This window comes from Erpetoichthys calabaricus, chromosome 5 (genome assembly GCF_900747795.2).
Source record: "Erpetoichthys calabaricus chromosome 5, fErpCal1.3, whole genome shotgun sequence".
Lineage (NCBI taxonomy): Eukaryota > Metazoa > Chordata > Cladistia > Polypteriformes > Polypteridae > Erpetoichthys > Erpetoichthys calabaricus.
The window spans coordinates 14,788,963-14,804,383 of record NC_041398.2 but is presented as its reverse complement, the minus strand read 5'-3'; the positions used below and the strand labels follow the sequence as shown (position 1 = coordinate 14,804,383).

General features: G+C 46.3%; 1 protein-coding gene across 1 annotated transcript; it reads right to left on the bottom strand.

Annotated features, from left to right (window-relative positions):
- Positions 1–1,411: 1,411 nt before the first annotated feature.
- Positions 1,412–15,421, bottom strand: LOC114641587 (zinc finger protein 501-like). Its single transcript, XM_051927548.1, has 3 exons — positions 15,069–15,421; positions 7,781–8,279; positions 1,412–4,213 (listed from the first exon to the last, which is right to left on the bottom strand). Exons 2-3 carry the CDS (start codon positions 8,133–8,135, stop codon positions 3,084–3,086), a joined length of 1,485 nt encoding a protein of 494 aa, XP_051783508.1. The 5' UTR covers positions 8,136–8,279; positions 15,069–15,421; the 3' UTR covers positions 1,412–3,083.

Here is a 15,421-nt window from a genome sequence, read left to right as displayed (position 1 = left end):
GGAAAGGGGTCTGTGGCACTCCCAATATCTCTGAACGTCTTCAGAGTCTTGGTGCTCCCTGTTTGTGAGACATGGATGCTATCCAGTGACCTGAGATGAAGACTGAACTCCTTTGGTACTGTGTCTCTTTGGGTCCTGCTGGTCTGACTTTGTGTCGCTCACGGAGTCCCGAATGAGGCACATGACCTGCATTGTGAGGAAGCGTCAGTTACAGCACTACGGCAATGTGGCGTGATTACCCGAGCTCATAGAACCACCATTCTTAGGGCCAATGGGACGCCCACTGCAGATAGAGGGTCATTTCCAGAGGGTGGGATTGGACCACATGTCTGCCCCTAGGGTTGCCAGCCAGGATCCCGAGGTGTTTTGTCGTGTGGTGGGCACGGTAATGCACTCTACCAGTGCATGCTCCCCAACTGACCTGTGCCCAAGAGGTCATTAAAAACCTGGATGTTGCTTTTCATCAGGACCCTCACAAGCCCAGACACTCAGACTCCTCGCTCAGTCTCTCGAGACCCCCCGATCAGAGACTCCATTGACTTTCATGAAGATCACAGCATCGTCAGCAAAGTCAAGATCAGTGAATCTTTCTTCACCAACAGATGCCCCCCAGCCGCTGGACGCCAAGACCCTGACCAACACCCACTCTGTTCAAGCATTGAACAGAGTAGGAGCAGAACACAATGCTGACGGACCCCAGAATCAACTGAGAGGTCCTACCTCCACTCTGCACAGCACTCACAGTACCAGTGTACAGGCCGGCCATGATATCCAGCAACCTCAAGGGGAGTCTCAGGATGTCCCACAAGGCAGCTCAATCAACTGCTTTATGAAAATCGACAAAGGCTGCAAAGAAACTCTGCCGATATCCGTGTTTGCGCTCCATGAGAACCCTCAGTGCCAGGATGTGGTCGATGGTAGAGTAAAACCAGACTGCTCCGGTTGCTAGAAGGTGAGCAAGTGATCACGGAGCTTATTGAGGACGACCCCCAGTCACCGATCCAAGCGATCACCCTTCCCTTTCCAGTCCCATTTTCCAGTCACTTGGGATGACGCCTGTCTCTCCCAAAATGGAAGCAAAGATTGCTTGCAATGCCAGGACCACCACCCTGGAGACGTTCACCACAGACCCCTGCAGCCTTCCCTCTCCTCGGCCGGCTCACCACCTGTGCCAATCTCAGTGAGGCGGGGTATGACTTTAAACAGCAGCCGGTCCTGTAAGTGATCCTCCAACTTGTAAGAGAATCATGGAGGTCGGTGGCAGGATTGGCACTCTGGCCACCATTAAAAAAAACTTCTCACAGCTCTGAGATGACAGACGGGACTCCTTTCTGCTCTCCTGCTGGAGCAGTTTTTCTGCAGCCCCCCATTATGAAGGGGCTTGAGGGAAAGGCCTCAGGAGCCTCAAACCTGTTGGAGAGGTTGGGCCTGTCGGGGATCAGAACTGGTGTGGTGCTGAGGCGTCGCCTGCTAAACGGCAGCACTGGGGTCCCAGATCGAGGTGGCCCACTTGGGTTTGCACGTGGAACGTCTGGTGATCACTAACTGTCACCAAGACATAAAGTACAAGAACAGGCCATAGAAGCCAATATGTGCTCCTCTCCTTGACAACGTGATTGAAGTGGAAGCTCACACACTAAATAAGAAGTTCAAAGAAAACAGCGCAAATGCGAAACAGAAAGAAAGCCCCTCGTCATTTTGCCTACAGAAACTCTTCGGCCCCCCCTTCACTTTTTGTCACATTTTGTTATGTCACATCTTTCTGCTCAAATCCTTTAACTTTGTTTTTTTCCCCCCCTCATCAAGCAACACTCAATACCTCAGAATGACAAAGCAAGAAAACGGGATTTCAGGATATTCTTCTGTTTCCAACTTTACTAAAGAAAAAACAAAAGTGACATGTGACATTGACACAAGGGGGTCAGAGCTTCCGCTGTCACCATATTGCTCATCATTGAGATGTTTGGAGTCTGCGACTGGACCGATTAGAAAAGGGCCACGTCTGCCTATACTTGAGTCCCACAGCCACGAGGTCCAAGGAGTCAGCTGAAGAGATTTGGAGGCAGGATTGTGTCGAGGCGCGGATCTGGGGAAGGTGACGTCACTGGAGGAGCACGGTGGGTGGTCCGCGATATTCTTCAATGGAGGAAGTCTGCAACAACCAACCAAAGGTCTTCCTAGAGCTGTCCACCTGACCAAACTGAGCAACAATGTGAGAAGAGCTGACCCATAACCTGATTACCATAACAATGTTGCAGTAATGGTGGTCCACACTGGTGGCAGAGTGGCCAGATGACACATGAGAAGCCCACCGGGAGTTTGCAGAAAGCCATGCTGAAGACTCTCGGACTGTGAGAAGGAAGATTTGTTGGTCTGATGAAACAGAGACTGAATGGTTTGGCCTCAATTGCAAGTCTCTCATCTGGTGGACTCCAGGCAGCACTTGTCACCTGTGCGTACCATTCCAGTGGTAAAGCCTGGCACTGGTGGCGTCAGGGACTGGCAGAGCTGATCGAACTGAGCAAAGTGCAGAGGTGTCCTTAATGAAAACCAGCTTATAGCACTCTGGACCTCAGACTGTGCTGGGATGAATGTTCACAAAGCAAAGACAATACAGGAGTGGCTTAGGGACATCCCAATCCAGGTGATTCGTTGTGTGTGTGTGTGTGTGGTTGGGGGGGGGGGGGGGGGGCTTGCAGCAAAGCGCTATCAGTGCCTCCTCACAACCCCCTCCTCTTCCTCCTCCTCAGGGACAACTCTGGGAACGTCCTTGAGTGTCTCAGCCAAAACCTTGACTTGAACATCTTTGGAGACACCCCTTCCAGGAATTGTTTCTAACATTGCACCCAATGCATGCTGGGATGTGTTTCAGCTGCCGCGCCCCCCCCCCCCCCCCCCCAACAGGTTTGAAAGATGGTCTCTCCATCAGTGTGCAAACTGACAATGAGGGCTCCCCTTCAAGTTTACCACACCATCATGGAAAGGCTTTTGTTTGGAGCCCTGAGTGCAGTTGAAATGGAGATCACAGGTTCAGGTGGGAGTGACACACGCCCTTTAAATGAAACCGTAAAGATCGTATTTTGTTACTTTTTCTCTCTCCAGTGTGAGCTGTACATGTGTCTGTTACGATTGCTGCTGTTTGAGAAACCCTTGCCGCACTCAGAGCACATATGTGGCTTTTCCCCAGTGTGAGTATTTTTATGGTTACGAAGGCTGCTGTTGGTTGAGAATCGTTTACCACACTCCGGGCAACAAAAGGGTTTCTCTCCGGTGTGAATTCTGATGTGACACTGAAGATTGTACATTTCTAAGAAACGCTTCCCACATTCAGAACAGCAGTGATGCTTCTCTCCAGTATGAATTCTCATGTGTTTACAAAGGGTGCTGCTGTGTGAGAATCGCTTGCCACATTCCAGACAGCAGTGGGGTTTCTCTCCAGTGTGAATTGCAAGGTGGCTCTGAAGTTGGCTCGCTTGTGAGAACTGCCTGCCACACTCGGTACAACAGTAAGGTTTCTCGCCGGTATGAATCCGGAGGTGGCGTTGAAGGTGGCTTGTTTTGGAGAAGCTTTTCCCACATTCGGTACAACAATGCGGCTTCTCTCCAGTATGAATTTTTAAGTGTTCCAGAAGACTGCTGCTTTGGGAGAATCTATTGCCACATTCTGAACAACAGTAAGGTTTCTCTCCAGTGTGCATTCTCACATGCTTCTGGAGGCTGCCGCTTTGGGAAAATCCTTTGCCACATTCCGAACAGGAGTACGGTTTCTCTCCAGTGTGAATCCGTATGTGCTCCCAAAGATTGGTATTATTGGAGAATCGTTTGCCACACTCAGAACAGCAATAACTTTTCTCACCAGCGTCGATTCTACTGTGCTTTTGAAGACTCGGGAGTTTGCCACGTTCAGAACAGGAATATGGCCTCCGTCTCATATGAATCAACTCATGATGTTCACAGTCAGATTTGTTTTTATAAGTGTTCCCACACTCTTGGCAGGCGTACAGAGCCTCTTCTGCAGTTACCCCTTCTTGATGATCGGTCTCTGATGGTTTGTCAGCAGGAAAAGAGCTAAACAAGAAAGAGGTTGGGGTCACATTCCCTGATCTTCTTGGGCACTTTATCACCTTCTCATTGTTCGGTTTCTGCTTCGGTCTGCTCTGAAGAGATCGCCAAGTAAAGGAAGATGAGGAGAAGCTGCCATTCTCCTGGAAATCTGCAAGAATACAAACACTTTAGTTAAACATTTGGAACAATACAGTGTTAGAAAGACAGATGGGGGGGGCAGATGGGCAGACACTGCTTCCTCACATCTCAGCTCTACTCCTGCAGTTTCTCCATCTTCCTCTCGTGTCCTCAGAGATGTGCCTGCTGTGTTACCCACCATCTGGTGTGACTGAGGGTGGATGTGTGTGCCAGTGTGCCCTGCAGTGGGCTCGGGTTGATTTCAAAGCTCCTGGGAAACCCCGTGCCAAGAAAATGGACAGGTGGATTAGAATGGGCTGCGACGAGTGGATTCAGACAAGTTCAGGTTCAAGCTCCTCCATGTCAAGTTGTCACGACATTTAAAATTAAGCCCTAATTAGTAAAAAAAAAAAAAAATCAAATGTTTATGAGGCACTCATCTTTACAATTCGTTTTACAATTGTTGCTTTCAGTCCTGTAATTGAATGTATCATAAATTATTTATTTCAAATAAGAGTAAATAAAATGTTTTTAATTAAAAAAAAAAAAAAGACCCCAAATTAAAATGGGGTACTCCCCATTTATATTTTTTCTAAACTTTGCATTTTCTGTTATGTCATTGCCACTACTTAAAGGAATGCCTTGTTGTCTCGAGCAAGTTAAACTGTGCAATATTCAGATCTCACAGACATACGGACACACGGAGCGCATAGAAATCATGAACGTGGGGGTGTTCTCCAATGATACAGCACCAGATGGAATATAAATTCACCACGGAGCAACCATTAGATTATAAATAATTCCTTTAGTGATTGTTATTACGATATAATGAAATGTAGGATCTTAACAAACTGGAACAAATTATCAAGCACCGCACTGCAGGCAAAAAAAAAAAAAGGACGGGGAATCCAGTTTACTTTGGGATCACTTTTTTAATACCTCTTCAATGGGGAAAAAAAAAAGAAATGAATGTCCACCTGTTAATGTACACCACCATGAACGGAGACAATGTAATTGAAAAAAGAATGCTATATGAACTTTCCTTAACTTAACAAACAACTTAACCGGAACCCCCCCCCCCCCCCCCCCCCCCCCCGCCCCGTGGACTGACAGGCAAAGCTTTCCACCAATCAGTGTTTTTCCTTTTGTTTTGCCAAGGTGCCCACCCTTTCCGTACACTTTTACTTGTCGTCACCCTTCTGATTGCGAGCGCGTCATCTCTAATTTTGCCTGCCACCACATTTAATTCTGTGAGTCACCTCGTTTGAATGTGCGCATCACCTTCTTTAATCGTGCACGTCACCTTTTTTAATTGTGCGGCGCCATATTTAATTCTGTGCATCACCTCTTTTGAATGTGCGCATCACCTTTTTTAATCATGCTGCACAACATTTAATTCTGTGAGTCACCTCGTTTGAATGTGCGCATCATCTTCTTTAATTGTGCGCATCGCCTTTTTTAATGGTGCGGCACCACATTTAATTCTGTGAGTCACCTCGTTTGAATGTGCACATCACCTTCTTTAATTGTGCACGTCACCTTTTTTAATCGTGCGGCACCACATTTAATTCTGTGAGTCACCTCGTTTGAATGTGCACATCACCTTCTTTAATCGTGCGGCACCACATTTAATTCTGCGCGTCACCTCTTTTGAATGTGCGCATCACCTTTTTTAATGGTGCGGCACCACATTTAATTCTGCGAGTCACCTCGTTTGAATGTGCGCATCACCTTCTTTAATTGTGCGCGTCACCTTTTTAAATCGTGCGCCGCCACATTTAATTCTGTGAGTCACCTCGTTTGAATGTGCGCATCACCTTCTTTAATTGTGCGCATCACCATTTTTAATTGTGCGACACCACATTTAATTTCGCCTGTCACCTCGTTTGAATGTGCACATCACCTTCTTTAATTGTGCGGCACCACATTTAATTCTGCGCGTCACCTCGTTTGAATGTGCACATCACCTTTTTAATCGTGCGGCACCACATTTAATTCTGAGAGTCACCTCGTTTGAATGTGCACATCACATTTTTAATTGTGCGCCGCCACATGTAATTCTGCGCGTCACCTCTTTTGAATGTGCGCGTCGCCTTTTTTTAATTGTGCAGCACCACATTTAATTCTGTGAGTCACCTCGTTTGAATGTGCACATCACCTTTTTAATTGTGCGACACCACATTTAATTTCGCCTGTCACCTCGTTTGATTGTGTGCATCACCTTAAGTGTGCATGTCTCCTTCTTTAATTGTGCGTGTCATACCTTTACATTTTTTTTGTCACTTTCCCTTCAGGGCCACCGTATACAAAATCTTCTTTAAAAGTATTACATAGTATATCTTCTTTGCAGAATTATATAAATGATATTTTGGGTTCTATTTTTCTGATCAGGCTCTGATGGGATAAGCGCTCGGTCACTGTGAAATCATATATATATCGACAATAGAATGGCAAGCTTATGGCAAAGCCTCCTCACCGTGATCATCGCGAGTACACCTTCGCAAGAATAATCAAGTCAAGTTAGCACGCCGACTGCACTCACTGGAAGAGGCAAGTGGGGGCAATCCAATTCATCTCTCCCTTGTATACTCCGATATCTCACTCTATTTCCTCTCCGTCATTGTTGTGTGTGTGTTACGTGGAATTGCATCACCATTAATTACGGTGAAATTTGTTACGTAATTGCATCAGTTTTGACCGATTATTGTGTTGTCATTGATACCGAAAACGTACGCAAAATCTGAAGAAATTCTCTTCTGCAAAAGTGGGTTTAAAATCTGTTGCAAGATCTGACCCAGACATACAAACAGACAGACAGAGGAGTCGAGTGAAATAAAATCGTTTAAAAACTGCTTTTTCTTTCATAGGAAGCCACATGCGGGTTTTGGGAGGTGTTATGTGCGCGTGAACCAGCGCCACCTGGTGAACAGGAGAGCGTGCGCATGAGCGCGGTTAACTTCCTGGTTTAAAGTGGCACGGGACGTGTGACACGGGAAGGGGTGACCAGATCCCTTGTCAGCTGATAACTAGAGGAACGCATACAAGCCTGTAGGGAAATTAGGAAGAGGGGGAGAAAGGGCAAGCTGAGTCAGGGACACGACGTCCAGGGTTACTTGTGGCCATGAGCCTGTCAGGGGCAGAATGTTCTGGAAGTGAAGCGCACAGATGGAACGATAGGTGCAATTGTCCCAATAATTTTTTTACTTGATATATTTATTGTGTATTTTTAGTATGTTTTAAAAGCTACTGTTTTTTTTCACCTTTTTGCTACATTCACACGTTGCACCTGTTCTTCGCTATTTATTGCACAATAAATTGCCCTTTTAGTTTATTCAAAGTTTACCTCCGTGTCCGTCTCTCTTACTGTCCCCACTGGCCTTGGTCCCTCCATCAAGGACCTGGGGGTCTGCCAGTTTTATCTATTAAGGACCCGACAGTCTTATTTATTAGATTGGATATTTTTAAGTCACCACACCCCTGAGTAGTTGCAGTCTGTTCTAATCCAGTCACAGTCACCTCTCATGTCCAACTACTAAAAACACCATGACAGCCACCATCAGAATTTCTCCTTTCTTTCCCATTTAATCCCATGACTTACTTATTCCAGCACTACCAGATGGCTGCTGCTCTTCTCCTTCACTGTCTTTCTCTTCCAGCCCACACATCTCAGATTTCGCTTCCATGGAAGTCTGCTGTGTCGCCTGTTGCCCCACATTGTGCAAACCGGTGTGAGGTCCTCCGTAACGGTTTTGCTTGAAAGCATTGCCAGTTTCATGGTTAGGCAGTTCAAGGCTAACCGGGAACTCCTTGGAATCCTCGTCTTTAATCTCATTGGCCCCCCATTCAGACTCCTCTTTAACAAGGCCAATGCTTCCTTCACAGTCCTCCAGCTTCACACACAGTTGCTCGGGTGCACCCCACTCACAGTCCTCTTCTTTAACGCGTGCCTCCATGTCATCCTCTGCTCCATGGAAAACTCTTCTCTTCCCCCAAAAGCGTTTACTCTTCTACTCCAAGATTCCCTTCTCACATGGACGGACCTAAACTGGAGGCCACTAGACACCCCCACTCAATGGCCATGTGACCTGGGAAGGAGGCTCCCCTGTGGGAAAAAAAAAAAAGAGATAGGTGATAAAAATCACTGAGCGTTTTCCAGTTTAACTTACAGTTTATCACTTTTTTTTGTATGAGGGATTTGAAATGCTGTGAAACCCGAACCTCAGAAGCTCTTGGAAGATGTGGAGCAAAAACCAACTTGATTAGGACACAAAGTCCAGCTGACCGAGACTTGGGAAAGGCGCTATATGAATGAAATGTACTTTAATTATTATTAAGGACAAGAACATGGAAAAGGTGAAGAAAGTTTAAAACAAAAATCAGTCTTTTTGATCACTTTGAACCACTGCATACGGGCAGGACAGGTCTACTCAAGGCCGGTGCTCATGCAGTGGCAAAAGATCCAAAGGCCACCATCTCAACCATGTGACAAATTGATACGCCACACCTCAACTGCAGCGAAAGCAACAGAAAGACACGTCAAAGAAAACGCAACCAGGTATCGAGTCGCGTATGGCCTGTAGGGGGCATAACAGCACTGCAGACCCCTGGCTCGTCTTCACACTCACACACACAGTCCTGGGGTCAAATTCAGTGCTTTAATTTACAACGCACACCTTTACAGGCCTGGTAGGGTCATCAGTAGCTCTCTCTGTGCTCCATCCGCTTCCCTCTGCTTGTCCAAATCAAGTGTTGTCCACCTCCTCCCATGACTCCAAGCTCCCTGGACCAAGCAGAGGGCTCTTATTTAACACCCGACCTGTGAGAATTTCTGGTCAAGTCAAGTCAAGTCAAATCAGCTGTATTTATATACAGCAGCACATTTAACACAGATACACGTTTGTAGCACTGCCACATACGGAGTGTACTGAAATGTTTTCCCTGTGTGTGTTGTATTATATCTCGTCTGTCTCCAGACTACATTTCTGCCTCCAACATCTACTCCTGTCCCAAATATTCGAACCTGCTCAAAATAGTCAACTCTGCCCCAAACATCAAGCCCCCATCTCAAACCTCCAGCCCCAACACAAATACCCCAGTCCTGCCCCAAATATTTAGAATTGCTGTAAATACTCAACTCCAACCCAAATGCCCAGGTCCACCTCAAATATCCACTCCCATCCCAAACATTCAGCCCTGCCACGGAAATGCAGTCCAGTCCTAAACGTCCAGCTCTGCCCCAAAAAAACATTCAGTCCCATTCAAAACATCCATCTATTCCTTAAACCGCCAGTCCGATATCAAACACTCAGCCCCACCCCAGACATTCAACCACACTCTAACCATCTAGTTCCACACCAAACACTCAGTTCCTCCTAAAATGTCCAGCCTCGTCCCGCCCAAAATGAGATGTCTGCCTCAAACATCTAGTCCTGCCCAAAATATTCAACTCCATCCTGAATGTCCAGCCCTGCCCCAATCAATCATTCAGCTCTGCCTCCAACATTCATTCCTGCCCACAACATTTAACTTCATCCCTAAAGTTAAGCCCCACCTCAAATATCCAGTCCTGTCCCAAACATTCAGCCCTTCCACAGAAATTCAACCCCAAACAAGATGTTCAGCCCTACCTCAAATATCTTGTCCAATTCTTTATGCCCTGTCCCAGACATTCAGTACCACCTGAAACATTCAGGCACACCCTAAACATCTTGTCCCATCACAAACATCCAGTTCTTCCTCAGTCATCTAGTCTTGTCTCAAACATTCTGTCCAACCCAAAGCATTCAACTCCATCCTGAACATCCATCCCTGCCTCAAACATTCATTCCTGCCCACAACATTCGACTTCATCCCTAAAGTGAAGCATCACCTCAAATGTCCAGTCCTGTCCCAAACATTCAGCCATACCCTAGAAATTCCACCCCAAACATTCAGTCCCACTCAAGATGTTCAGCCGTACCTCAAATATCTTGTCTTATTCCTTTGGTCCTGTCCCAGACATTCAGTCCCATCTGAAACATTCAAGCACACCCTAAACATCTTGTCCCATCACAAACATCCAGTTCTTCCCCAGTCATCTAGTCCCGTACCAAACGTTTTGTCCCACCCAAAGCATTCAACTCCATCCTGAATGTCCATCCCTGCCTCAAACATTCATTCCTGCCCACAACATTCGACTTCATCCCTAAAGTGAAGCCCCACCACAAATGTCCAGTCCTGTCCCAAACATTCAGCCCTACCCTAGAAATTCCACCACAAACATTCAGTCCCACTCAAGATGTTCAGCCGTACCTCAAATATCTTGTCTTATTCCTTTGGTCCTGTCCCAGACATTCAGTCCCACCTGAAACATTCAGGTACACCCTAAACATCTTGACCCATCCAAAACATTTTGTCCCACCCATTCTGATCATTAAGCACTGCCCACAAACATCCAACTCCGCCTCAGACATTCATTCCTGCCCAAAACATTCAACTCCGCCCACAAATGTTGCTCCCTGTCCCAGACATTCAGCCTTGACCAAAACATCTAACTCTGCCTGAAACCTTCAGGTCCATCCCAGACTGTCACCCTGCTAGCTCCATAGTGACAGCAACAGGTACAGGCTGTGACAGGAGTACGCTGGATCTGTGATGAGGCAGCACTGCTCACTGTGTCACCGTGTTGCCCTTCCTGGAATGCTTATTGAAAAATAAATAAATAAATAAATAAACACGAGCAGAAGAGTACCAGCGATTAAGAAGCTCACTCGACACTTTAGTGGCTACAGTTGTCGTAACCCTACAGCTTCGCTTGTAAGTAATTCTTGTGTTTGGATAGTTGCAGTGTTGTAATTGCAGGTAAACGTTTTCCATCACTTACAGTGGTGTGAAAAACTATTTGCCCCCTTCCTGATTTCTTATTCTTTTGCATGTTTGTCACACAAAATGTTTCTGATCATCAAACACATTTAACCATTAGTCAAATATAACACAAGTAAACACAAAATGCAGTTTGTAAATGGTGGTTTTTATTATTTAGGGGGAAAAAAAAATCCAAACCTACATGGCCCTGTGTGAAAAAGTAATTGCCCCCTGAACCTAATAACTGGTTGGGCCACCCTTAGCAGCAATCACTGCAATCAAGCGTTTGCGATAACTTGCAATGAGTCTTTTACAGCACTCTGGAGGAATTTTGGCCCACTCATCTTTGCAAAATTGTTGTAATTCAGCTTTATTTGAGGGTTTTCTAGCATGAACCGCCTTTTTAAGGTCATGCCATAGCATCTCAATTGGATTCAGGTCAGGACTTTGACTAGGCCACTCCAAAGTCTTCATTTTGTTTTTCTTCAGCCATTCAGAGGTGGATTTGCTGGTGTGTTTTGGGTCATTGTCCTGTTGCAGCACCCAAGATCGCTTCAGCTTGAGTTGACGAACAGATGGCCGGACATTCTCCTTCAGGATTTTTTGGTAGACAGTAGAATTCATGGTTCCATCTATCACAGCAAGCCTTCCAGGTCCTGAAGCAGCAAAACAACCCCAGACCATCACACTACCACCACCATATTTTACTGTTGGTATGATGTTCTTTTTCTGAAATGCTGTGTTCCTTTTACGCCAGATGTAACGGGACATTTGCCTTCCAAAAAGTTCAACTTTTGTCTCATCAGTCCACAAGGTATTTTCCCAAAAGTCTTGGCAATCATTGAGATGTTTTCTTAGCAAAATTGAGACGAGCCCTAATGTTCTTTTTGCTTAACAGTGGTTTGCGTCTTGGAAATCTGCCATGCAGGCCGTTTTTGCCCAGTCTCTTTCTTATGGTGGAGTCGTGAACACTGACCTTAATTGAGGCAAGTGAGGCCTGCAGTTCTTTAGACGTTGTCCTGGGGTCTTTTGTGACCTCTCGGATGAGTCGTCTCTGCGTTCTTGGGGTAATTTTGGTCGGCCGGCCACTCCTGGGAAGGTTCACCACTGTTCCATGTTTTTGCCATTTGTGGATAATGGCTCTCACTGTGGTTCGCTGGAGTCCCAAAGCTTTAGAAATGGCTTTATAACCTTTACCAGACTGATAGATCTCAATTACTTCTGTTCTCATTTGTTCCTGAATTTCTTTGGATCTTGGCATGATGTCTAGCTTTTGAGGTGCTTTTGGTCTACTTCTCTGTGTCAGGCAGCTCCTATTTAAGTGATTTCTTGATTGAAACAGGTGTGGCAGTAATCAGGCCTGGGGGTGGCTACGGAAATTGAACTCAGGTGTGATACACCACAGTTAGGTTATTTTTTAACAAGGGGGCAATTACTTTTTCACACAGGGCCATGTAGGTTTGGATTTTTTTTCTCCCTAAATAATAAAAACCATCATTTAAAAACTGCCATTTTGTGTTTACTTGTGTTATATTTGACTAATGGTTAAATGTGTTTGATGATCAGAAACATTTTGTGCGACAAACATGCAAAAGAATAAGAAATCAGGAAGGGGGCAAATAGTTTTTCACACCACTGTACGTCCATCTCTTCATCAAATGACCCTGATTGTGCGCAGGCGAAATTCCTTTAATGTAACATCCATTATCTCCTCCGTGAATCGTCACCTATTGTGGAGGAGCGGATTGTGTGGCCCAGTGACCCCAGCAAGCTATGTTGTCCGGGGCTGGTAGAGTCACCAAAGAGGTGAGGGACCAGGCGAAGTGCGGCTCTTTATGACAGCGGTTCTCAACCTGTGGGGCGCGCCCCCCGAAGTAACAAAAAAGGGGGTGCGAAGATGTGAAAAAAAGAAAACACAAGAAAAATAATACAAAGGGGCCTCTCCTCGCCGGCTACTTCGGTTCTCGTGAATCCAAAATTCAAATACTCTTCAGAATATTTTATTGATTTAACATTCGGAACAACGCTCTTCTCTGCGCTTGTTGATGCTTCACAATTATCTGATTGCTCGTTTGCGCCCAATTAAAAATGTATCCATGGTGGTGAGCTTAAAAATGTTTGGTTTTTTACAACGTTTATTCGAGTTTCTGCGAGCGCTATCGAGTACTTAAGTCAAACAACGAGACTGAAATATGGCCTCGATGAGACGACGTTCACATTTATACTAGCAGGTGCATCTCTAGTAAATTCGGCAAAGACTGAAACTTTCCAGGAAAGCGCGAGAAATAAGAAGAGGTGGGCAGCGTTGCCATATGTGGCATAATTTTGCTATTCGTAGGGAAATTTTAAACCATCGGCAGCAAAAAATATAGGAATAAATTTTATTAGGGTTTCAAAAAAACGTTAGGGGGGGCGCGATTAAAACGGTTATGAAAACTCGGGTTGCAAATACTTAAAGGTTGAGGAACGCTGATTTATGAGAAGAATTACGAAGGAGCCAATAACTTACCCAGTAAAGGGAAACCAGAGCCCCTCACCTTGGAGCTGAGCCTCGGGGGCAGGTTTGTCTTTGAGGGCCTTGGTGGGTGGGCCTTTACGCACGGCCCAAATAAGGAACATGGGGCCGTCCTTCAGTGGGCGGAGCCATACTGGTCTGAGCAGCAGTCCAAGATAAGTGCCTTGGGACATAAAACTGACTGTAGGGACATGGAATGTGACCCCTTCTCTTGAGCTGGTGAGTGTGATTTACTGATGAACACCTCCAAGTCTAAGGTCAGTCAGAAAAGGGGTAGAGTGTCCTCTCCAAGTGTGGGATGAGGGGCTCTCTCAGGTGGTGGAGTTTAATTATATTGGGGTCGTGTTTGTGTAAGTCAGAGTCTGTACTGCTTTATAAAAAAAAAAGTGTCCAGTCTCCTAAGTCCCAATTTTGCTCCACTAGGTGTCCTGGGTATGACGTTAATCTTCATCCAGCCTGGGATGTAGGCCCTCCGATGTGCAGGGAAAAACCTGAGTGCCATAAAAAAACTCCCACTGTTCCAATCCATCTGAACTAGTGCGGTACTGAGGTGTCACCCGTCGCATGGCTGCACTCGGGTCCGAATCTGGGATTGTCACGTGATGGGTGTGGCAGTGCGCCGTATCACTGTGTGCTCCTAACTTCTAGGTAATAATCTTATATATAATTCGCCAGCCTACTCACTCACTCACGTCTGTCCGAAGCCGAATGCGCAGTCATCTTCTGCGCACGTCCGAAGCCGAATGCGCAGTCGCCTTCTGCGCAGCTGCGCGAAAAACTTTACGAGACCGGCATCGCGGCAGTCGGTGGATTTACGGCCGCGAAAATTCAAAGAGAAAGGCGACTTTGATTAAAGCTCTAGAGGCCTGAAAGGCGATTTCGACTACAGCTCGAGGCCTAATTACGCATTCATTCAATACACCGATATCAGGTTTGTGGTGCTTAAAATTATTACTATTCCACTCGCGCCCGTTTCATCTTACATTGTCGAAACGGGCTCTTTGTCTAGTAATAATAATTCTGTGCATTTATATAGCGTTTTTCTCACTACTCAAAGCGCTCAGCAATTGCAGGTTAAGGGCTCAACAGAGCAGAGTCCCTATTGGCATTTACGGGATTCGAACCGGCAACCTTCCGTAAAGCCGGCTCTGTGCGTATTACTGCATTAAACATGATGCGCGTGCGAAAATGTCCGACTAACCTTTTTGTGCATGCGACTTGGAAGAAAGTTCTCGTGGAACTTCCAACTTGAAGATCTCGAACTAGAAATTCGGTCTGGATGTCAATGACGGGACGAGTCGCTGACGCTGCAGTGTGGGGCCTCTACGTGCGCGAAGAAAAAGGTGTGGAGCGAGCGGGGTGCCGCCGTTTACCACCAAACTGAGGGCGGGCGGACCTGGCAGACTGTGGCGTCTCTCTCGCTCTGTGGCCCGTGCCATTGGAATTGCCGCTCCCTCCCCATCCTCCTCTCCGGCTCTCAAATTTCCCCCCACACCCATGCTATCTTCGTCTTTCTGCCAGCCCTTACTTTCTTTCCTTTGCTCTGCTCTTCTCCTCTCCTGTCGCACTCGTGGGTCTCACCTCTCACCCCAGTTCGATGCTCATCGACTCTCCTCCTCCACCTCTTTCGCTTTTTCTCCTGTTTTTCCTGCTCGCTTGTGTGTGTGAAAATGTTGACCCGTAACTCGTACGGCAGTCCCAGCCGTCTGCTGGGGAAAAAAAAAACACAAAGTGGGAGAAGTCGAGTCATCAACACGCGACTCAGTGTGGGGAAAACTGGTGTGATGCTGCCATCTACTGCGCAAATTCAGAACTGTTTTAAAATCCTCGTCTCTAGAAATACCGAAAGAGAAGTTCATAATGAAGGCCGTGCGAGGAATT

Bases quoted from the DNA above. Each gene is read 5' to 3' on its own strand.
- LOC114641587 (XM_051927548.1), bottom strand. From the start codon at position 8,135: ATGGAGGCACGCGTTAAAGAAGAGGACTGTGAGTGGGGTGCACCCGAG. The intron at 4,214-7,780 runs GTAAGTCATGGG...GTATTCTTGCAG, and splicing joins ATCTGGTAGTGCTGGAATAA to ATTTCCAGGAGAATGGCAGC.